The sequence below is a fragment of the Aethalodelphis obliquidens genome, unplaced genomic scaffold, assembly GCF_003676395.1.
Source record: "Aethalodelphis obliquidens isolate GAN/ISIS:26980383/991018 unplaced genomic scaffold, ASM367639v1 scaffold31, whole genome shotgun sequence".
Taxonomy (NCBI): domain Eukaryota; kingdom Metazoa; phylum Chordata; class Mammalia; order Artiodactyla; family Delphinidae; genus Aethalodelphis; species Aethalodelphis obliquidens.
In genome coordinates this window covers 20,456,283-20,481,188 of record NW_020837975.1, presented here as the reverse complement: position 1 = coordinate 20,481,188, position 24,906 = coordinate 20,456,283, and the positions used below count along the sequence as shown (strand labels likewise).

Sequence of the window (24,906 nt, the reverse complement as noted above, 5' to 3'; positions counted from 1 at the left end):
AGAGATGCTGAGGGATGGAAGCTCCACTAGATGCTCTTTAGTTTGAACCAAGCTTCAGCCTGGTCTCTCCCTCCCTCCCTGGCATCATCAGGCTTCACAGACTTAAAGAAAACTCAAGGATCCCTTGTCTTTCTCAGGAAGAATGGGATCTCATCCTGGTTTGTTGCCTGTGATTTGTTGCATCACGGGTTTTGGTCTTTGTTTTAAAATCTAAAAATCTGTGTGTGCGCGTGTGTGTGTGTGTACGTGTGTATATGTGAATAGTGCTTTCTGGTTTGAAAGTAAAGACCTTTCATAATTTTTAATCTCATGGTTTGTGAAGTAGGTGATTTAATTCTCATCCTCCATTTTATAGCTAAACCTCCCAGCCATGGGGGGACTGTCCTCTAAGCTTGCTCACCCCATCTCTTCTCTAGAGGAAGCTTCTTCCTGCAGTTACTAAAATTATCAGTTATCTCAGTGTCCTCTTTTTGCTTTTTCAACCTTTCAATATCTTTGGACACATTTCCCTGTATTTAATTTCCATATTTTCTTGACTGGACACAGACTTCTAACTTTCTTTTCAAAAATATAAAGAGATTAGGAGGAACTTCATGAAAAAATACATAGTAATCAGTTCTGTATGAGTAATTTCTATTTCCCTCTTTATATCTTTCTGTATTTTTCATATTGCTGTAATTAGCATTTATTACTTTAGAATCAGAGAGGATACTGTTCCCCATCTTCCTCCTAGAAAGTGATTCTCTGATCCAGTTGTACAGACTAGAGCAGCACTTTACAAAATTTTGATCTCGGGACCTCATCACACTTTCAGTAATTATCAAAATCCCCAAAGAGCTTTTGTCACTGTGTGTTCTATCTATCAGTATTTCCAAATGAGAAGTTAAGAGAGAACATGTAAAGCTTATTTATTAATTTATTTTAAAATACAAATAAGACATGCATTATATGTTAATATAACGTATTTTTAATTTAAAAACTATGTTTTAAAAATATATAGTGAAAAGAATGACATTTTTTATAAACCTCTTTAATGTCTGCCTGAAAAAAGTCAGCTGGACTCTCTTAGCAGCTTCTGCATTCAGTCTGTTGCAATGTATTGTTTTGGCTGAAGTATATGAAGAAAATCTAGCCTCACTCAGCTACATAGTAGAAAAAGGAAGAATATTAATAACCTTTACAGATATTGTAGACATTCTTCTTTGATACTGCACCCAAACTGGACAAAAGGAAGTTACTTAAAGGTACATCTCAATGTACTTTTTGTGTTCTGTTACATGAAAATGCACCAGTCTACCTTGTACTTTGAATAGAGATTTTGCGCATGCAAAAACAAACATTATGCTTTGGCCATTTAGGAAATGTTGTTTCACTGAGTTATGCAGGTCTACAAAATGCTGATATATTTCCTTCTATAATTTTTTTTAAAAATCACGTTAATAGCAACAGAATTAGGAATCTGTGAAGCTTACAGTAGTTGATAAAATTTTTCTAAAGTTCTAAAATTTCCCATGTGAGCTTGACTTATATCACTGGCAACAAATACTGTCAATCGTTTCTTTGAAGTTACAGGCTCACTTCATTTACTTAAAAAAAAAATCTCCCCAGTACCAAAGTATGAATAACCATAATTTGTCTTTCAATCATTCTTTCAAGTTCTTTCAACGTAAAAATGGTGTCCTGTGAAAAAAATCAACTAGTTCAGCTCAAAACTCAATCACAAAAGTGCCTTTCCTTGAGAAAATCATCATATGTCTTGGCATGGCATTATCTGACATCATATTACAATTTATTTTTTTTTCTTCTGCCATCCAAACTAGAATAAAAGCTCTATAAGGGCAGACCTGGTCTTTCATACTTATCATTGGCTTTCCAGTGCCTAGAACAATGCCTGGCATGAAGAATGTAAAGGTATTTTTATTAATATAGTTAATGAATAAATGAATAGGAGAGAAGGCATCACTCTAGTCAAGAGCAGACTGAAGATATAAAGTCTTCAATCAAAAGCACACAGCTGTGTGAGCTCTGTGGATTGCACCAATGCCAATTTCCTAGTTTTGATGTCATATTGCAGTTATACAAGTTGTTGGAAGTAGAGAGAAGGCTGGGTGAAGGTGCATGGGTCATCCCTGTACATTTCGTTTGACACTTTCTGTGAATCTATAATTATTTCAAAATAAAATGTTTTTAAAAAGTATTAGTAACATTGCAGCTCTGGTCAACAGAAAGATAACACGAACCACCAAAGTGAGACACATAGTGTCATTTTCTAGCAGCCATTTAACTTTAAATATCAAGATAATACTTCAACATGTAATGGATATAAAAATATTAGATATCTTACATTTTTGAAAAATCAGGTGTGTATTTTACACTTACAGGACATCTCTTTTTGAACTAGTCACTTTTCACATGTTCAGTAACCACATGTGGTGGCAACTATATTGGATGGTAGTTTTATACCTCAATGTTGTGATCAGTATATGGGATTTTATTTCATTATTCCTTAAGCTCTGAGACTATTAAATGCATTCTACTGCATGTATATCACAATAATTTTGGGGGAGCGGAGAAGGGAAATATCCTAACACTTAGGGCCCATGTATAATAAAAATGTCACTTTATTCTAAAAAAAGCCAATGTATTTTTTCATTAATACAGAAATAAAAAGTGAAGAGATTTCTGAATCCCAGACTAATGATCAAAAGAATCATAGCCACGTCTCACCCAAACGCCAAGAATCACAAGTAGAGACTGAAAAGGAAGGCACCATGATGGCAGAAGGTAAGCTTGGACAATGGGATGATTCCCACAAGAGAAACAAACCCATTGTGTGTGAACTGTAGCCTCCCGCTGGCTGCCAGTTTCTGAATCAGTTTAGTTTATAGCCCCTTCTTTAGCCTTTGTTACTTCTTCTCAAGGAAATTACACCCCAGCATAAGAACACACAAGTCCAGCTGATTCACTCAGCTACTAACCAGTTATCCAAGTTGATATTTATATATATTTTTTCTTACTAGAAGGTTATGGGTTTAACATTTGAATTCGTTATATAGAGGAAAGAAAAACCAGAGTATAGGCATATAATCTTTCCCTTAGCTAGTGCAAAGCTGCCAGTTTGGCAACATAATTGAATCTGGGAAAGAAGAGAATGGAGTTGCCAAATACTAACTATGCAAAATAGATTGAATGCAGAACCCTCAAGAAACAAGTCAGCTTTGTTAAGCTCTGCTTTGTCGTTTCGTTGTACTTTTTGCAAAAGGTATTATTTGCCTCCGTTGTGCATGATACCAGATGATGTTGCTTGTTATATTGTTAAATTGTCATTAGAGTTGCTGCCAAGCAGAGAAAAGATAAGCATTTATTGCAGACCAATGTTTTGTCCTTCTAAGGACACAGAAATTACAAAAACGATGGGCAGAATACAAGATGCATTTGCCAAGTACAAGTATGGTATATGAAAAACATGAAACTTCCATGGATCTGAAATATTTTGAAACATATGCTCTAAACAGGAGAATATTCCTTTTTTTCCCCTAAATGATAGCCAATTATCATGATATTTTCTGCTCGAAAAGGAATCCAAATCTTACCAGTTCTGAGTGGATGTTTCACCAAACCATAGCAGTCCGAAGTTGTTCTGCCTCTAATGAGTTTAAAGAACTCTGGTGACTGTGTGTATCTGTGTATCAGTTTGTTTGCCTGTTTGGATTTTTTCCCACAGAGTAAATGAGGGTTTTTTTTTTTAAGTTTCCCATCAAATTAGCCATCCATACTCCATTCACCTCCTGGACCTGCATCAAAAAGTAGTAGGGAATGTGAGTGGGTGGGGGTGTGAAGGATGAAGATAGAGAGAAGGGGGCAGGAAATCTTTCTAGATTCCATCTAAGACCACTTTGACTTTGGTTTCCAGAAGCTTCTTGTCCATATTATGGCATGCACATTCAGGACAGGTGTTTGAAAATGGTCCTCTGAACCCAGCTCTGTGAAGAAGGGCATATTCAACTGCATTTTTCAGCAAACAGCAGGAGTGATGCTAATCTTTCCCCTAATCTAATATGGCCATTTACATGAATCTCAGTTTCCCGGCTTAAATTAACTACATTACACAGTCCACAATGCCTGGATGTTTTATTAAGGGACATTTTTTATGTGGGAGCTTATTAATAAATTATCAGGAATGAAACAAGGGACAGGGCTCCTGTGAAAGAGTTTAGATTGAAGAGATGGAAGAATGAAAGAGGCCATTTTATTAGGACATCCAAGTTAGAAATAGAAAGATGTGTGATCCAAATCCTCCCCTGGGGATCAGAGCGGATTTGTTTTCTTATCTTCTAAGCTTTGTCCGAATCTTAAGAACATTGTTTCCAAGGGAAGTAATGAGGCATCTCTTGCTTTTCTTTGGAGATTATTACCAGCTACAAAACATCTAATTATTGCTAGCTTTAAATAAATTAGGTTTTATTTTATTATTACCATGGCACTCTAGTTTCCTTTTCCTTCTGTGTTTTTAAACTTGTGGCATTTGCTGATCAAGCGATTGGCCGTCTCTCTCATAAGCACTCTGCAAACACACAGCATCACCATCACATATTTAGCTGGTGGAATCAAGCATTTTGACCGTCCAGTAGATTCAGACTGTAAATTCATCACGTTACGGCTTTTAGCAAAAATTGTATGTATGCAACAGGGAAGGGAGTAAAGCATGTATCCCTTGTGTTTTACGTTTACCGGGGTTTTTGACGTAGGGAGCATCTGAGCTAGCTTTTAAAATTCACATCTGCTTTTGTCACTTTGCTACTCAGAAGATTTAATGAATTACCAGCCTCAGTTAGAGAGGCAGGAGAATGTGACAGTTAAGAGCGTGAAACTCGGGTGTCAGCAAGACTGGGTTTAATCCTGATTCCCTTGTTGACTTACTTCGTGGCCTCCAGCAGGTCCACAGTCCTCTCTGTGCCTTTCGGTTTCCTCATCAGGAAGATTGTCCTAAGAATTCTGCCCACGCTCAGATGTTGTGATGCTGATTGAGTTAATGTCACTCTAGAGTGCGGAAAGATTCCTGGCGTATTGTATGTGCTGTGTATGTGTTACTTATTGTTGGTCTTTCTCGTTACTTAGGACTCAACGCCCTCCAAGACCTGACTCCACCGTGTCTTCCTCCTCCTACTCTGGGTTTCATCTTCTTGCCCCGTCCTCACACTCACCTGTTAAAACCTCCTCAAGCTTTTCAACACCAGCTGCTATGCCCTTTTTTTTCATAAAATCTTCTCTAATCCTCCCCACCTCAATGAAAATGAATATTTTCCTCTTTGGGGTTCCAAAAATACTGAAATCATACCTCCATAGTAGCACTTAATGTTTTTTGGAATTTGTCACATAAAGATAGCTCTCTGTTCCCACAGGCCAATGGTTCTTAACTAGGGGCAATTTTGTCTCCCAAGTAGGGTGACCAAGTCATCCTGGCTTTCCTAGAACTTTCATAGTTTTAAAAATGAAAGCCTTGTGTCTCAGTAGCTCCCTCAGTCTCAGACAAATTGGGACATTTGGTCATCATACCTCCAGCGGATCCTTACATTGTCTGGAGACATTTTTGTTGTCACAGCTTGGGGGAGGGGGATGCTCCTAGCATCTAGTGAGAAGAGATCACCCCCACCACAAAAATGATCTGGCTCAAGATGTCAGTAATTCCAAGGTTGAGAAATCCTGGCAGAAGCGATTACTCGTCTTTGTAACATTTAGGTGAGAGATTGCTGGAATCACAATGAATGAACTTAAATTTTATCTTCCAATACATATTAAAGAAGTATTTATTTCCTGAGTTTTTTTGTACCTTATAAGGTCCTCTCTGTATAGTTACAAAGAGATGATATTTGGCTACCTATCTTTATGAATTTCTAATATGATTGGGACACAAGAATAATAATATTGGGGGGAAAATGAAAGAACAATTCCAGGCAATAAACAATTAAGTGTAAAGCAGTCACAACAAACAATATGTATTTGAAGAATCTGAAGAGGGGAGAGAATGCCAAAGCAGAGAAAGAATGCCATTATCCTAAGCTACATGTTTAGTGCTTCCAGCTCCCAAATCATATCACACGGTTTCAAATCCCATTTGCTAAGGGCTTAATTGTGTACTTTGCACAAACTCAGGTTCACAGAAGAGCAGGGAAGCAGCCCTGCTTTGCTCTGCTGAAGCTCAGTTTTGTACCATTCCTTCTCACCTGTTCCCTTATTCCCCTTATTTGGTTAATATCCCCCAAATCTCCCAGGCTAGACACCTCAGAGTTACCTTTAACTGCTAGTCTCCCGCTACCACCCTGCCCCTTTGCTTGCTAGGTTTTATCAATTCCACCTCTGTTGTGTCTTGGTTTTCATCTCCCACCCACTCCATTTCCCAGATATATCTTCAGTTCAGCCTCAGTTAACACACTCCTTATAGATGTTCTTCCTTCACTCTTTCTCTTTTCCCACCAGGACAGTATTCCCTGTACACAGAGAATAAGACTCTCGGTTTCAAGATACCCTTCTATAATGTACCCACAGATCTAAAGTTTCCATTCTTTCCAATCCCAGATCAAATACTTTTTCTCTTTTTTTCAAAATCTTTTATCTAGAAGGAATAGTCGCCTTCTGTCCACTTTTGTGACACCTCCCTTTTATTCATTTAACACCTTTTATATGTAATATAATTATTTGTTTTTATCTTGTCCAGATTCTTCTGTGTAAGTTCTGTACCTCTTCTAATCCCAGCAGCACATTTACCAGAGGGTGTTAGGACATGAGACCATTGATCACCATTGTTGAGTAAATGGTGAAGGTAGAGGTGAAATGAGCCTTTCTCCTTTCCCTCTCCCCTTTCCAGAGACCCCTAGATTCCAGCAGTTCCTACAACTGCTGACAAAAAAAGAACAGCTACTCATCTCATCTGAAAGAGATGGAGAAATTTTATCCTGGTTCATAAGATTAACAACAGGACAATGGCCACACATCTTTTGGGTCCTAACAATGGGCAAAAAGCAACAACTTCCTTCCAGGCGATGCTGTCTGCTGGCCACCTGAGTTTCCTCTCCCAGTTTCCTGGGGACTGCCTTTGTCTTTGCAGGACAGCTACTGCTGGAGATCTCAGTGCTACCTTCTCCAAATCGTACCCTGATCTGTGTCTGGCTACTGGTCACTATTGTGTGTGTGTATGTGAAATACATGCCCCGAATATTGGGAATGAAAGACTGACGTGTGAAAAGGGGCTCCATACCATGCAAGCGTGACCATAAACTTTAACTTAGTGGATTTCTTATCTCTACCACGTTTGAATTCTACTGACTGTATATGCTGTGTGTTGTGAATGTAAAATAAAAAAGACTGTCAATTTACCTTTTTGTAAGTACAAATCTATAGGAATGACAGGGAGAGGAGAGGAGAGGGCTTGCCTCAAGATGTCTGGAAACAGTGAAGAGCAAAACAGTTTAGAACAGGAAATTGTCCCAAGTTCCCAAGGAAGTAAAACTATATTTGGAAGTTATTAATAAATAGCATGTCCATTCCATATAATAAAAAGGTATGAACATCTCCTAATTTAAAGACATAAATAAAATCTATCACTTACTCCTTAAGGAAACTTTAAAATGAAATAACCAGGAATAAATAAGATGCCTGGTAAATAAGATGGAGAGTTCCAATGCTACTTGCAACCGAGATCCAATATTACCTTTAACAACGGACTATTAGAAGAATTCCTACTTAAATGAGGATAAAACACAGAGCTCATTCTTACCATAATTTTATAACATATATTTTGGAATAGGAAGAAACAAAGTCAGATATAAAACAAAATTTAGAGGACAATTTTGGAGAAGATATATGATGATTTACAGATGATTATTTAATGGTAACTTAAAGATTCAACCACTAACTGCTATAATTTATAAATAACTTGAGTAACTTACTCAAATATAATGTCAGTCTATGCAAAAATCATATTGTATAAGCCAATGGTATACAGTTAGGAAAGACAAAGAAATACACGTTAGTGACAAAGAATATGCTGCCTTGGAGAAAAAATCTAAACAAGAGATATATGGGACTTATATAAAAAATAAACTATGTTTTATTGAATAGTTTAAAGAGAAGACTTGAATACATAGGGAATTACAACATGTTTCTAATTAGGTTGACTAATATTGCAAAGACCTCAGTTATTTCTATATTAGCTTTGGTTTAACACAGTTCCAGTTATTTTATACAGGAGTAGAACAGCATAAGATGATTCTAAAATTCTTCAGAAACTATAGATCAATACTAGAAAACTAATTTTTTACAGGAAATTGTTTTTTTTGGCAGTGGGAAAAGGTAGCTCAACCAGAGAGATAATATTTATGTCACTCTTCTTCAGACAATGTGATACTGACACAAGAATATATAAGCACATTATGAGAAATAATCTCAATTAGGTATAGATATAGATATTAGATATAGAAATGTAACATGTGATGGAGATAATAAAAATAAAGGAAAACACAAGCATTAGTCTATAAATGGGGCTATAAATTTGACTATTTAGAACATTTATTAATCTAGATTCACACTTCAAAAAATACACCAAAGTGAACTGTGGATAGATTAATGAGTTAAATTAGGTTTACTAAAACATAGCCATTGCTAGAGTATTACAAACATAATAAAGTGGAGATTACTTATGATATGTGGGATCAAAGGCATTTTTTTCTTTACCTTCTAAAACTTTTCATACTTCCTGATTTGCCATGCATTGCTTATTAAAAATAAATAATAATTTTTCATTTAAAGGAACTAATAATCTAGAAAGGACACTAGTGATAGTATTTATAATATTTATCCATTAATATTAATTAATACTTACCAATTAATAATGAATAATTTAATGTTTTTTATTAATTATGTATATGTCTTCTTCAGTATGTGGGCAGGACTGTGCCCTTATTGACAAATGAGAAACCGAAGTGGAGCCCATTCTTTGTGCGGGCTGATCAGCCATCCATCTTGCTGCTTTAGATCCTATTTAGGCTTCAAAACAGAGGTCATTATACTGGGTCTTTTGTACTGAATCCAGGTCATCCAACACTAAACGCAGCACATGGAGACTATGCTATGAAAATATAAAGGGTGGGCGTGGGGTGGGGAGAGGAGAGATTCATTGTTAATTATCCCATTGCAAAAGAAACCAATAAGTGAAATAAGTCAGAGAAAGGCAAATACTGTCTTTGATATCACCAATACTGTGATATCACTTATATGTGGAATCTAAAAGATGCAACAAACTAGTGAATGAAACAAAAAGGAAGCAGGAAAAAAAATAAAAAGAAGCCAATGACTACTACCCACACAAATTTTAAAAATCGTAGCTCAGCATATTTCTTGCCCAAGAAAGTTCTGGACGCCAAAAGAGATCAAGGTTACCTGGAAAAGTTTCGCTGACTGTGGATGAACCTGGATAGACCCAAAACCATGGAGTCTTCCTTTTCATAGAGAAAGGATCTGTGTTCCCATAGTTTACCCCATTCTTCCTGAAACTTGATCAAACCCACAAACGGGACTCTGAGCTAACGTGGAGGAGCAATGTGAAATGCTATCTTTCCATTTTAATGGGGACTCACCAATGAGGTGGAGGTGGAAAGGAGGCATGCCGTTTCATATGATTTGATACTCACTATTCTTCCTTCCCTAAAACCCAGATATTCAGCTGAATGCCTTAGGACACATATCTGCTATAAATTCATTTTTTTTTTATCTCATTTGTCTGAGATCTAAGCTTCCTGTGGAGGTCCAAGATCAAAGGATCGGATTCCTTCTGATGTCGGTGCTGACATATAATGTGTGCTGACTTAGTTCTGTCTATAACCTCACAGTGGGAAGTGGCCAGCCCCCCTCTGCACCTTTACTCAGTGCACTCTCATTTCAGCTGGGGAGTCTGTCAGCTATGTTGCTGATTGGAGCTGCCATGTAAATAATTCATGGGAGATTTTTAAATGGTTTTGGGCCTGCAGAGGAAAGCTACACTTGTGTTAGTCTTTTATGAATAGACGCAGACCTGAAGAACAAGGGAGAATAGATTTCCAAAGACGGTCTCTCAAAACCAGGATAACAATACCTTCAATGGATTGAAAATAGGTGACTTGCAGTGTTTGATTCCCCTTACATGAGATGGTATTGGTTGTACCAAGGGATAAAAATTCAAAGCCCTTTTTCCTTCTTAAACTTTGCTTCTATATGACAATTGATTATTCTTGTTATTTGGTTATTTGCTGATCTTGATAAACTATATCCTTTTCTTCTGGTGGGAGCGGTAATTAGAGATGACACCAAGCTCAATACTTGGCATAGGATTGGGCTTAACAGAGGGACAAGGTTAACGGCAAAAAAAGTTCCTTCCCTGAAGGAACTCAAAGTTCTAAGAGGAAGATGAGACTATCATACAAGGAAAGGTGTCCAGTAACAGAAAGAGTTGCCCAAGTCAAATGAGAAACTCCAGCCAACAAGTATTGAGGCACAAATCAATGTAGTTTGAGCTGTCAAGGAACAGTTCTGGAAGGATTTGAAGATCCCATCAGTGAGACTAGGATAACCTGAAAGCTCTAAGCAAGAGAATTATCCCCTAGTTAGAGGACCATGGCAGATACATGCTGGGCAAAAGGACTGTGGAAGAAGAGAGAGAAGATATGGATAATGTGGGCTTCGTAGAATATTAATTGACACATCATCAAAACTATATAAACAACGTGATTACGTTATCTTGTTTTACTGCTCCAAATTAACAGTGTGTTATATATATTTTATAGAGAGAGAGAGTACTCAGATTTATATTATGTTGCTATTACCTTCTTTCTTCCTCACCTCAGCTCCCATTCATTGTTAGATTAAATTGAGGTGGGAAAGTGTTACCCTTTGCCTCAATACTGTCTCTTATACCACGTTATAGACATGATGACTGTCTCCGAACACAAGCCAAGATGGGTCTCAGTAAACTAAGAGAGAAGCATAATACACAGGTTCATAAATTACCATCTACCTTGTATTTAAAACTATACACGTACAAAAAGTTCACTGTCAGTCGCTGTTAGACTGAGGAACAGGTCCTGAGAGCAGGGGAGGGGATTGAGGAGAGACGGGGTCAGGAGGGTGGTGTACAAGCACACACACACTTCATTTCTCGTCAAACTTGTTTTTATATATTGCAGTAGACAGTACGTGTTTTTATTAAAATGACCAAACCAAATCATCAGATAGTATTTCCTTAATGTTGAAATTATAGTACAAAACATTCTGCGAACCAGGATATAAACATGCGTGAGAGCAGACTGTGACTACCAAAGCATTCCGAGTACAAACTATTGTTAGAGAAATCGCAAGCAACCTCACGGGCTAAGACTCACATCTTCTCTAATAACTCTTTCGGGTCCTGTCAAGAATTAAGCAGGACTTTGCCGTGCTTTAAGCTGCAAGGACTGTGTCAGCTTGCAGCTGGTTCCCGACAGGACAGTTCGCATTGTGCATTTGGTGGTGAGATATGAGATAAGCAGGGATGGGAAATGTCATGCCCTACTCTCATGCATGTATCCAGCCAGACTTTCTTCTTAACTCCCCACTGCCGTCTTAACTTTACACAGTATATTGTGTGGTTCTCACAGTACAGACCCGGGAGCCACAAATCTTGACCTCTGTAATGTAAGTAAGATCTGCCATTCCTTTATATGTTGTCTTGAGAAGTCACTTAATCTCTCTGTATCTCAATGGCCTCCCTTCTAAGAGGGAGATAATAATAGCACTTACTTCACATAGTGCTGGTAAGGATTAAATTTTATATATATATAAATTGGTGGCCAGCATGTGATAATTGCTATAATTGCTATATAAGTGTTACTTTAAATGATTATCTTTTCTCTCTTCAAGGAACACATACTGGAATGTAAAAGGATGAGTATCATTAACATAGAATAATTTTGAATTTCCTTTAATTTGTTTAAAAACAATAATTTGGGCTTCCCTAGTGGCGCAGTGGTTGAGAGTCCGCCTGCCGATGCAGGGGACACGGGTTCGTGCCCCGGTCCGGGAAGATCCCACATGCCGTGGAGCAATTAGGCCCGTGAGCCACAACTACTGAGCCTGCGCGCCTGGAGCCTGTGCTCCGCAACAAGAGAGGCCGCGATAGTGAGAGGCCCACGCGCCGCGATGAAGAGTGGCCCCCGCTTGCCACAACTAGAGAAAGCCCTCGCACAGAAACGAAGACCCAACACAGCCAAAAATAAATAAAATAAAATAAATAAGAAGACCCCAAGATCATTATTAAAAAAAAATTATATATACACACTCACATGGATATGTGTTTTTTATATATTTATCTCTGCATATGTTTATGTTTTTGTAAAATCAAAAATATTTAAATGATGAATTTGGCTTAACAGCCAAAAGTATTAATAAGACTTGTTTTTAGAGCTCACATTTCTAAATACAAGTGTGAGTTAACCCACTTGGTAAGGTCTGACTCTGGCCTAATTTTCATATTTAAGCTGCCATGCTTACAATGCAAAATCCTGATTGACTTATTAACATCATAAAGGTTATGATGTTATTATCAACTTTGTGTTAGACAGTTAATATTAATTATCAGTTGGGCTTAGGATATCGTGTTTTTCTTTTTTTTCCGAAAAAGTATTTATTCCCAAAGATATTTGGAAATCGATAAGGTGATATAACTCAATCTTTAATTAGCTGGAGATATCTTTTCAGGAAGGCTAAATGTGCAGAATGTGCGATCAGCTGGTTGAGGACCAGGTCTATTTCTCCTCCTCCTTTTCTCTCACAGATTTGAGGATGAAGGTCATGCTGGGCAAGCGGAACCAGCTCCCCCATCACTCACGGAATGGTGTGTCCAGAAGGAAGGTGAGCCGCCGTGCAGTCCAAGAGGAAGGTGGCAGCCGAGAAGAGGCCGAGGCCGCTGTGCCTGCTCCCGGTACTACCAGTGTCACGTCACACAGGAACACGTGTGCTTTGGGCTCTCCTGCTCAGCAGCTGTACCTGCAGGAGACTGGGAGCTGGAAGGAGGCCCAGGAGCAGGTGCTCCGATACCAGCTGTCGGGCCAAGATCAGCTGCTGCTGCCCTGCCCAGACCTCAGACGAGAGACGCAGCGATTGCAGGGCCGGAGTCGCCTGGGCAAGGAGCATGGTAGCCTGGGGCTGCCCCAGGAGAAGCCAGCCTCCTGCAGTGCCGCCGAGGCATCCTGCCTCCATTCAGTGCGTCCAGAGGCCGTTCAGGGGCAGCTGTGATCAAGGAGTAGTGAGGGCATTTGAAAGTCATAATGTTCAAAATATATCTGGATCATGATGAGTAGGGGAGATGAGGCCTGAGGAGTCTGGACACTAAGAAGGGAGAATATGGACTCTGAATTCTCTGTCTTCAACTTTAAAACGGAAGACAGTCATATAAATGAATGTACATTGAAATGGTATCTGATACATCTTTTGTATTTATCACGAATCCTAGTCCAATGTCAGGCAAATAATAGGTTCCCAAATACTAGATAATTTTTTACTTGTTTTTAGCTTAAGCTGCTTATCTTTCTGATTTCCCAATTTTAATAACGGTGTAATGCTGATTTATACCAGTAGGGGGTGGTATTAAGCTTCCTCTAGGATGATCACCCACAGAGCTTTGGGCTTCTCTTATAGAAGGGATCATGAGAAAGTTTGGTCTGCTACAGCTATTTCTGCAGTGTTAAAGCAAAACATTTCTTTTTCCTATGGGAATATTTGAAGGACAGGAGAAGACCCCGCTCCCTGGTCTGTCAGCCTTACCTTCCAACCACCAGGCAACCACCTGGTTTTTCACAAGATGATTTTATTTCATGGCTTGAATTCAATCATTATTAGGAGCCCACAGTTGAGCAAACATACCAAGCTTGCACCTCATGAGTACTGACACATGGAAATTGAGATTCTCTTGGGCTTTGCTGAGATTTTAGTTAAGGACAAAATATAAAAATAGCAAGTTTGGGTATGGAAATTGTCCATGGACCACAGTTATATTTTTCAATAGTTCTTTCTGTTAATAACTGAGTCACATTTACAAGTGGAAAAAAACTGTATTGGGAGACTAGAGGTGACCAAGTGGCCAAGTGGATTATCAGCTAACTTAATTTTAGAGAACTAACTGCTTTTTGGAGAAGATAGTGCATGGGAGAGATTACATCATATGCAGCCTCTCTAGGCTGTGTGCTAGGGCTTCAGGTGGAGACCAGAGCAGAGGGTTAGCTATGCTGATAAGTTGAGTAAGGCTATGAAAGGCAGTTTCACCCAATTCACACATTTGCAGAGGGCCCATCTGTGTCCAAACTAACTGATACTTTAAGCAGCCTGTGCCCTTGCCTGTGGATCCAGAAGGTCTTATGCACCAAGGGAGTAAAGCCAAGACTGCAAAGGGGAAGAAAATATCTAGAAAGAACTTGCTCTGAGCTTTTCCCTAAATCGAAAGCAGGATTTTCCAATCTCTGAAAGATGAAGGGGCTGTCCTCTGTTTGAATTGGAGCAGAGGAAGGAAACACACTCTTCCATGGCAGAATTTAAACAAGGATGTCCTGGAATTAGCCCCGGAGGAGGTATTAATGGCAGAAAGTCATCATCTGAGGGCGTCAGCGGGAAGGTATGTCTCACTCTACCATGAGCTGGCAGGGAAGTTCTCAGCCCCTGTGTCCATTCTTTAGGTTTCTCGCAGACATCTCAGATCTTAAAGCTGCCCCTGGAAGGAGGTAAGCGGTCTTCTCTGTGACACTCTGTTGGATTCTCTGGGTCCTCAGAGAGCTGTGATCTTTCACTACAAAAACATTTCAGAAGTTAAGGCTTCTGAGGAGTAGAAAACTGCCCACTAAGGGTTTGTCTGTACATTCTCCCTTTCACCACCTCCAATTCCAGCCCAGGTGTCTTTCCTGAGCTCTATATTGTTTATCGAGCTGCCTACTGAGAACTTCCACTAGGTTATCCCACAGCCACTACAATGTTAACAGGGCCTAAAACCTGCTTCTCCTTAGGCTTGCCCTCATACAGTGCATGGCATGACCACATTCAGACTAGAAATCTAGAAGTCACCCACAACTTCTTCTTCTATTTAACCCTTCCCCAAAAGTCAGCTACCAGCTCTTATTTCTACACCTTCTTTACCCTTCTCCCAGTCTCTACTATCTTCTTATCCACCCTCCATGTGCTAAACACTGATCTTTTTTGAAGGCAAGTTTGATCCTATGCCTCTGGCTGGGAGCAACCATAATCGACCTATTAATTTTACCCTAGCAAAACCTAGGATCCCTGGGCCCAGAATGGACTCTTTGGGCCTGAACGGCAGCCAGAAATACCCAGAGTAACTTGCAGGGCTCTTGCATGTGTCATGGGATTTCAGAGTCTAGCCAGAATCCCCAGCCCATAGTTAAGGCAGTTCTTTTTTTCATTCTCCAAAAATGGGAGAATTGGGTAAATTCTGGAAGCAAAGAGAAGAGTTCTTGGTTCCTTTTTGTCTGGAGATGAGCTGATTAAATAAAGCCCCACTGTAGGTCAACCCTAAACTTAGACCATTAACATAGGGAACCCAGTAAGTGTTTCCCAGCAGTAACAAGCCTTACCCTTTATTCAAATAAGTAATTTTAAAATGTCTTGTTGCTGTGTAATTTCAAAGGACCTCTTCTTGCCTCCCATTTCTGATTTTCTGTGTGTGATGGACTCCTTTCCTCCAAGATACTGAACAAACTAAAATTCTAGACAGTTCAAAATTATTTGTAAATATTTATGGATGTTAAAGCTGAGAGGGATGATGGGAGCTAGGGTAGTTTCCACCATCTCTTGAGTTTTGGGGAGTGTGTTCAGGGAAGGTACCAGACTCTGACAGAGCTTCGTGTGTCTCTCAGAGTGAGAGCCTGGGCCAATCTGACCAAGGTTGTGTCCTGAAGCAAACTTGCCCATCTCATTGCCCAAAGAGGCTGCTGAGTACTGAGAGGCTTGAGTACCTCAGGGATGTCCCCTTTCAAGGATTATTCAGTTGAATGGCTCCCTTCCATCTAACAGTCTAACTCCAAAAGTATAAAATTACTATACATTGAAATGTATGCAAACTATATGCAAAAATGAGCATGGGGAAATTGAATGTAAATTACATGCAAATATTAATCAACCAAGCTTCTATAAAATGTCATGTACATGTCAATAACAGTAAAGGATTTTAATTAATTCTGTCATTTAAAATTCATGCATGTGTTCCATAGTTTGTTTCCAGAACTTACAATGTATTGTGTCAATTTTGAAAGAGATATAAGCAGAAGGAATTACTCTGATGAGTGTAGAACTGTTGATTTCAGCTTATACTATATTACTGTGACAAATTACAGTTATATTTGAGAGGCAAATCACATTTCCAGAACTTAATATTTTAAAAAGGGATAAAACATTTTTTTATAAAGTTAAATGAGGTTTAAATGGTTGAATACATAGATTTGGGTGTTTACAAGTATTCTTCTAGCCATTTTTATCTTTAGGCCTCAAAAGACTGGGAATTTCTTTGCTTGGAACAATTCAAAAATAGAATAGATTCTGCCCATAAATCTGGTCTGTTCTGAGATGGAAGATCTGTTTAACACATTTGTAGGACTTCCTAGAATTTACTGGGATTTGAATTGATTGCTCTATATCATTCCTCATTTCAGTCTCAAAATGACGACTCATTTATTATTATCACTATATCTTTTAACGCTTAACATAGGATCGACCCTCTCAGAAGATTGTATCAATAAGTACATATGCAATTGTACTATGCCATTTTATGTAAGGGACTTGAGCATCTGTGAATTTTGGTATCTGCAGGGGCTCCTGAAACAAATCCCCTATAGATACCGAGGGACCACTGAGGGTAATACGGTATTGTTAGCAGTTGGCACTATGCTGGATGGTAGACCTTCAGAACTTATCTTGCATGACTGAAACTTTGTGCCCCTTGACCATCACCTCCCCATCGCCCACAGCCTCTGGCAATCACTATTCTACTTTCTGCTTCTGAGTATGACTATTTTAGATCCACATATAAGCAAGACCATATATTATTCATCTATCTGTGTTGGCTTATTTCACTTAGATAATATACTTTAGGACCATCGGTGTTGTTGCAGACAGCAGGATTTCCCTCTTCTTTAAGACTGAGTGATATTCCATGGTGGGTAGTGTTTTAAGTCACTCAGTTGCGGTAATTTGTTACGCAGCTATAGGGACACTACGGTTTCCCTGAACTAAAGGGGAGCCGAGTCCTCTGTCTTGTCCTTGCTCCAGTCTCTTGGACGTCTCCTCATCTCTTTTTCAGTGGACATGAATCAATTCCAGTCCACCAGAAGCGTAAACCCCTCACTCGACCCGTAGATTACCCTGTGGGCATCTGGATGGCGTCAGTCTTGGTGCCTCTCTGGGTGTCCCACTGGCGCTCGCTCCTTCCAGGGTGGAGGATGCCGGCTCTCAGGTCCTCCAGACACCATGGATTTGTTCCCATCCTGGAACCACAAGATGGAAACAAGCCAGACTGTACTTGTCTCCCTCTCTCCCTTCTGTCTTCTCATTTCCCAGTCTGTCCCCCGAACTAGATTCTGAAAAAAGTTATTTGCAGCATCCCCATCAGTTCCATGTGTGACAGGAGACTGATGTCAAGTGAGAAAATGAAATGTAAATTTTATTAAACGCCCCCTCTCCTCCCTGCGTATCAATTCAGATTCCAGCCGAACATAGCAAATCAAATCCTGCCTATGCCCGGCCTCAGGGCACATGGAAAATCATTCTCCTTAATACCATTCCCTTCTAGTAAAATATTTTTCTGTTTGGTAAATGAAAATTGTAAATGCAAACCCTGTATTAATCCTAGTGAAAAGTATATCTTCAAAATGAACAGTTGAAGGAGGGAGCAGAGAAGAGACGAGGGGAGATTTCGGGGGCAAAGGGGAAGAGGTAGGGGATTGGGAAAACAGAATTGTATTTAGCTGTGTCATGCACAGTCCTGGATGGTGGCTGTGCAGGGATGCATATCAACAGAATAAATGCCGACATTCTTTGAAAGCTTGGACCATCCGGACATTTATCTACATGCTGTCCTGTCTCATAGATAATAAAGATCTTAAACCCGATACACTGGCTTGAAATTGCATTAGAAATATAGATGCTTCGTTCTGGGTGTATGTGCACAATTACGGGCTTGTCTGGGATTTTGACAGGTGATGTCTGACTGTGTGTAGAGAAAAATCTTGATTTGGGGTCTTAAGTGTGATTAACTTAGTGGAAAAAAAAGCAAATTTTGACTGCATGTTTATTGAAATAAAAATAACAAAAATTTTTTAACATCTTTATTGGAGTATAATTGCTTTACAATGGTGTGTTAGTTTCAGCTTCACAACAAAATGAATCAGTTTTATATATACATATGTTCCCATATCTCTTCCCTCTTGCGTCTCCCTCCCTCCCACCCTCCCTATCCCACCCCTCCAGGCGGTCACAAATCACCGAGCTGATCTCCCTGTGCTATGCGGCTGCTTCCCACTAGCTATCTACCTTACGTTTGGTAGTGTATATATGTCCATGCCTCTCTCTCGCTTTGTCACACCTTACCCTCCCCCCTCCCCATATCCTCAAGTCCATTCTTTATCAGGTCTGTGTCTTTATTCCTGTCTTACCCCTAGGTTCTTCATGACATTTTTTTCCCTTAAATTCCATATATATGTGTTAGCATATGGTATTTGTCTCTCTCTTTCTGACTTACTTCACTCTGTATGACAGACTCTAGGGCGATCCACCTCATTACAAATAGCTCAATTTCGTTTCTTTTTATGGCTGAGTAATATTCCATTGTATATATGTGCCAGATCTTCTTTATCCATTCATCCGATGATGGACACTTAGGTTGTTTCCATCTCTGGGCTATTGTAAATAGAGCTGCAATGAACATTTTGGTACATGACAATTTTTGAATTATGGTTTTCTCAGGGTATATGCCCAGTAGTGGGATTGCCGGGTCATATGGTAGTTCTATTTGTAGTTTTTAAAGGAACTTCCATACTGTACTCCATTGTGGCTGTATCAATTTACATTCCCACCAACAGTGCAAGCGGGTTTCCTTTTCTCCACACTCTCTCCAGCATTTATTGTTTCTAGATTTTTTGAGATGGCCATTCTGAGTGGTGTGAGATGATATCTCATTGTAGTTTTGATTTGCATTTCTCTAATGATTAGTGATGTTGAGCATTCTTTCATGTGTTTGTTGGCAGTCTGTATATCTTCTTTGGAGAAATGTCTATTTAGGTCTTCTGCCCATTTTTGGATTGGGTTGTTTGTTTTTTTGTTATTGAGCTGCATGAGCTGCTTATAAATTTTGGAGATTAATCCTTTGTCAGTTGCTTCATTTGCAAATATTTTCTCCCATTGTGAGGGTTGTCTTTTGGTCTTGTTTATGGTTTCCTTTGCTGTGCAAACGCTTTGAAGTTTCATTAGGTCCCATTTGTTTATTTTTGTTTTTATTTCCATTTCCCTAGGAGGTGGGTCAGAAAGGATCTTGCTGTGATTTATGTCATAGGGTGTCCTGCCTATGTTTTCCTCCAGGAGTATGATAGTTTCTGGCTTTACATTTAGGTATTTAATCCATTTTGAGCTTTTTTTTTTTTTTTTTTTTTTGCGGTTCTTGGGCGCCTTCCTTTTTTTTTTTTTTCTTTTTTTGTGCGCAGGCGCCGGACGCACAGGCTCAGCGGCCATGGCTCATGGGCCCAGCCACTCTGTGGCATGTGGGATCTTCCCGGACCGGGGCACGAACCCTTGTCCCCTGCATCGGCAGGCGGACTCTCAACCACTGCGCCACCAGGGAAGCCCATTTTATGAGCTTATTTTTGCATATGGTGTTAGGGAGTGATCTAATCTCATACTTTTACATGTAGCTGTCCAGTTTTCCCAGCACCACTTATTGAAGAGATTGTCTTTTCTCCACTGTACATTCCTGCCACCTTTATCAAAGATAAGGTGACCATATGTGCGTGGGTTTATCTCTGGGCTTTCTATCCTGTTCCATTGATCTATCTTTCTGTTTTTGTGCCAGTACCATACTGTCTTGATTACTGTAGCTTTCTAGTATAGTCTGAAGTCAGGGAGCCTGATTCCTCCAGCTCCGTTTTTCATTCTCAAGATTGCTTTGGCTATTTGGGGTCTTTTGTATTTCCATACAAATTGTGAACTTTTTTGTTCTAGTTCTGTGAAAAATGCCAGTGGTAGTTTGATAGGGATTGCATTGAATCTGTAGATTGCTTTGGGTAGTAGAGTCATTTTCACCATGTTGATTCTTCCAATCCAAGAACATGGTATATCTCTCCATCTATTTGTATCATCTTTAATTTCTTTCATCAGTGTCTTATAATTTTCTGCATACAGGTCTTTTGTCTCCTTAGGTAGGTTTATTCCTAGATATTTTATTCTTTTTGTTGCAATGGTAAATGGGAATGTTTTCTTGATTTCACTTTCAGATTTTTCATCATTAGTGTGTAGGAATGCAAGAGATTTCTGTGCATTAATTTTGTATCCTGCTACTTTGCTAAATTCATTGATTAGCTCTAGTAGTTTTCTGGTAGCATCTGTGGGATTCTCTATGTATAGTATCATGTCATCTACAAACAGTGACAGCTTTAATTCTTCTTTTCTGATTTGGATTCCTTTTATTTCCTTTTCTTCTCTGATTGCTGTGGCTAAAACTTCCAAAACTATGTTGAATAAGAGTGGTGAGAGTGGGCAACCTTGTCTTTTTCCTGATCTTAGAGGAAATGCTTTCAGTTTTTCACCATTGAGGATGATGTTGGCTGTGGGTTTGTCATATATGGCCTTTATTATGTTGAGGAAAGTTCCCTCTATGCCTATTTTCTGCAGGGTTTTTATCATAAATCGGTGTTGAATTTCATTGAAAGGTATCTCTGCATCTATTGAGATGATCATATGGTTTTTCTCCTTCAATTTGTTAATATGGTGTATCACGTTGATTGATTTGCGTATATTGAAGAATCCTTGCATTCCTGGAATAAACCCCACTTGATCATGGTGTATGATCCTTTTAATGTGCTGTTGGATTCTGTTTGCTAGTATTTTGTTGAGGATTTTTGCATCTAGGTTCATCAGTGATATTGGCCTCTAGTATTTTTTTGTGTGACATATTTGTCTGGTTTTGGTATCAGGGTGTTGGTGGCCTCGTAGAATGATTTTGGGAGTGTTCCGCCCTCTACTATATTTTGGAAGAGTTTGAGAAGGATAGGTGTTAGCTCTCCTCTAAATGTTTGATAGAATTCGCTTGTGAAGCCATCTGGTCCTGGGCTTTTGTTTGTTGGAAGATTTTTAATCACAGTTTCAATTTCAGTGCTTGTGATTGGTCAGTCCATATTTTCTGTTTCTTCCTGATTCAGTCTCGGCAGGTTGTGCATTTCTAAGAATTTGTCCATTTCTTCCAGGTTGTCCATTTTATTGGCATAGAGTTGCTTGTAGTAATCTCTCAGGATCTTTTGTATTTCTGCAGTGTCAGTTGTTACTTCTCCTTTTTCATTTCTAATTCTATTGATTTGAGTCTTCTCCCTTTTTTTCTTGATGAGTCTGGCTAATGGTTTATCAATTTTGTTTATCTTCTCAAAGAACCAGTTTTTGGTTTTATTGATCTTGGCTATCGTTTCCTTTATTTCTTTTTCATGAGTTTCTGATCTGATTTTTGTGATTTCTTTCCTTCTGCTAACTTTGGGGTTTTTTTGTTCTTCTTTCTCTAATTGCTTTAGGTACAAGGTGAGGTTGTTTATTTGAGATGTTTCCTGTTTCTTAAGGTAGGATTGTGTTGCTATAAACTTCCCTCTTAGAAGTGCTTTTGCTGCATCCCATAGATTTTGGGTCGTCGTGTCTCCATTGTCATTTGTTTCTAGGTATTTTTTAATTTCCTATTTGATTTCTTCAGTGATCACTTCGTTATTAAGTAGTGTATTGTTTAGCCTCCAAGTGTTTGTATTTTTTACAGATCTTTTCCTGTAATTGATATCTAGTCTCATAGCATTGTGGTTGGAAAAGATACTTGATAGAATTTCAATTTTCTTAAATTTACCAAGGCTTGATTTGTGACCCAAGATATGATCTATCCTGGAGAATGTTCCATGAGCACTTGAGAAAAATGTGTATTCTGTTGTTTTTGGATGGAATGTCCTATAAATATCAATTAAGTCCATCTTGTTTAATGAATCATTTAAAACTTGTGTTTCCTTATTTATTTTCATTTTGGATGATCTGTCCATGGGTGAAAGTGGGGTGTTAAAGTCCCCTACTATGAATGTGTTACTGTCGATTTCCCCTTTTATGGCTGTTAGTATTTGCCTTATGTATTGAGGTGCTCCTATGTTGGGTGCATAAATATTTACAATTGTTCTATCTTCTTCTTGGATCGATCCCTTGATCATTATGTAGTGTCCTTCTTTGTCTCTTCTAATAGTCTTTATTTTAAAGTCTATTTTGTCTGATATGAGAATTGCTACTCCAGCTTTCTTTTGGTTTCCATTTGCAGGAAATATCTTTTTCCATCCCCTTACTTTCAGCCTGTAAGTGTCTCTAGGTCTGAAGTGAGTCTCTTGTAGACAGCAAATACATGGGTCTTGTTTTTGTATCCATTCAGCCAATCTGTGTCTTTTGGTGGGAGCATTTAGTCCATTTACATTTAAGGTAATTATCGATATGTATGTTCCTATTCCCATTTTCTTAATTGTTTTGGGTTTGTTATTGTAGGTCTTTTCCTTCTCTTGTGTTTCTTGCCTAGAGAAGTTCCTTTAGCATTTGTTGTAGAGCTGGTTTGGTGGTGCTGAACTCTCTCAGCTTTTGCTTGTCTGTAAAGGTTTTAATTTCTCCATCAAATCTGAATGAGATCCTTGCTGGGTAGAGTAGTCTTGGCTGCAGGTTTTTCTCCTTCATCACTTTAAATATGTCCTGCCAGTCCCTTCTGGCTTGCAGAGTTTCTGCTGAAAGATCAGCTGTTAACTTTATGGGGATTCCCTTGTGTGTTATTTGTTGTTTTTCCCTTGCTGCTTTTAATATGTTTTCTTTGTATTTAATTTTTGACAGTTTGATTAATATGTGTCTTGGCATATTTCTCCTTGGATTTACCCTGTATGGGACTCTCTGTGCTTCCTGGACTTGATTAACTATTTTCTTTCCCATATTAAGGAAGTTTTCAACTATAATCTCTTCAAATATTTTCTCAGCCCCTTTCTTTTTCTCTTCTTTTTCTGGAACCCCTATAATTCGAATGTTTGTGTGTTTAATGTTGTCCCAGAGGTCTCTGAGACTGTCCTCAGTTCTTTTCATTCTTTTTTATTTATTCTACTCTGCAGTAGTTATTTCCACTATTTTATCTTCCAGGTTACTTATCCGTTCTTTTGCCTCAGTTATTCTGCTATTGATCCCATCTAGAGTATTTTTCATTTCATTTATTGAGTTGTTCATCGTTGTTTGTTTCATCTTTAGTTCTTCTAGGTCCTTGTTAAATGTTTCTTGCATTTTGTCTATTCTATTTCCAAGATTCTGGATCATCTTTACTATCATTATTCTGAATTATTTTTCAGGTAGACTGCCTATTTCCTCTTCATTTGTTAGGTCTGGTGGGTTTTTATCTTGCTCCTTCATCTGCTGTGTGTTTTTCTGTCTTCTCATTTTGCTTATCTTACTGTGTTTGGGGTCTCCTTTTTGCAGGCTTCAGGTTCGTAGTTCCCGTTGTTTTTGGTGTCTGTTCCCAGTGGCTAAGGTTGGTTCAGTGGGTTGTGTAGGCCTCCTGGTGGAGGGGACTAGTGCCTGTGTTCTGGTGGATGAGGCTGGATCTTGTCTTTCTGGTGGGCAGGTCCACGTCTGGTGGTATGTTTTGGGGTGTCTGTGGCCTTATTATGATTTTAGGCAGCCTCTCTGCTAATGGGTGGGGTTGTGTTCCTGTCTTGCTAGTTGTTTGACATAGGATGTCCAGCACTGTAGCTTGCTGGTCGTTGAGTGAAGCTGGGTGCTGGTGTTGAGATGGAGATCTCTGGGAGATTTTCGCCGTTTGATATTATGTGGAGCTGGGAGGTCTCTTGTGGACCAGTGTCCTGAAGTTGGCTCTCCCACCTCAGAGGCAGAGCACTGACTCCTGACTGCAGCACCAAGAGCATTTCATCCATATGGCTCAGAATAAAAGGGAGAAAAAGTAGAAAGAAAGAATTAGTAGAAGAAGAAAGAAAGAAAGGAAGGACGGATGGAGGGAAGGAGGGAGGAAGGAAGGGAGGGAAGGAAGGAAAAAAAGAAAGAAGATAAAGTAAAATAAAATAAAGTAAGATAAAATATAATAAAGTTATTAAAGTAAAATAATTATTAAGAAAAAAACGGACCACTAAAAAAAAAAAAACGGATCACTACTAGGCATATACCCTGAGAAAACCATAATTCGAAAATAGTCATGTACCAAAATGTTCATTGCAGCTCTATTTACAATAGCCTGGAGATGGAAGCAACCTAAGTGTCCATCATCGGATGAATGGATAAAGAAGATCTGGCACATATATACAATGGAATATTACTCAGCCATAAAAAGAAACGAAATTGAGCTACTTGTAGTGAGGTGGATAGACCTAGAGTCTGTCATACAGAGTGAAGTAAGTCAGAAAGAGAGAGACAAATACCGTATGCTAACACATATATATGGAATTTAAGAAAAAAAAATGTCATGAAGAACCTAGGGGTGAAACAGGAATAAAGACACAGACTTACTAGAGAATGGACTTGAGGATATGGGGAGGGGGGAGGGTAAAGGGTGACAAAGCGAGAGAGAGGCATGGACATATATACACTACCAAACGT

At 38.9% G+C, this 24,906-nt stretch overlaps 1 protein-coding gene across 1 annotated transcript in view; it reads left to right on the top strand.

Moving 5' to 3' along the window:
* The window catches only part of PKHD1 (PKHD1 ciliary IPT domain containing fibrocystin/polyductin), a 404,235-nt gene extending 390,936 nt beyond the window's left edge, over window positions 1–13,299 (top strand). Inside the window, exons 65-66 of the mRNA XM_027126840.1 lie at window positions 2,662–2,784; window positions 12,839–13,299. Coding sequence (XP_026982641.1) covers window positions 2,662–2,784; window positions 12,839–13,299 — 584 coding nt within the window. The remainder of the gene's footprint in view (window positions 1–2,661; window positions 2,785–12,838) is intronic.
* The last annotated feature ends 11,607 nt before the right edge of the window (window positions 13,300–24,906 follow it).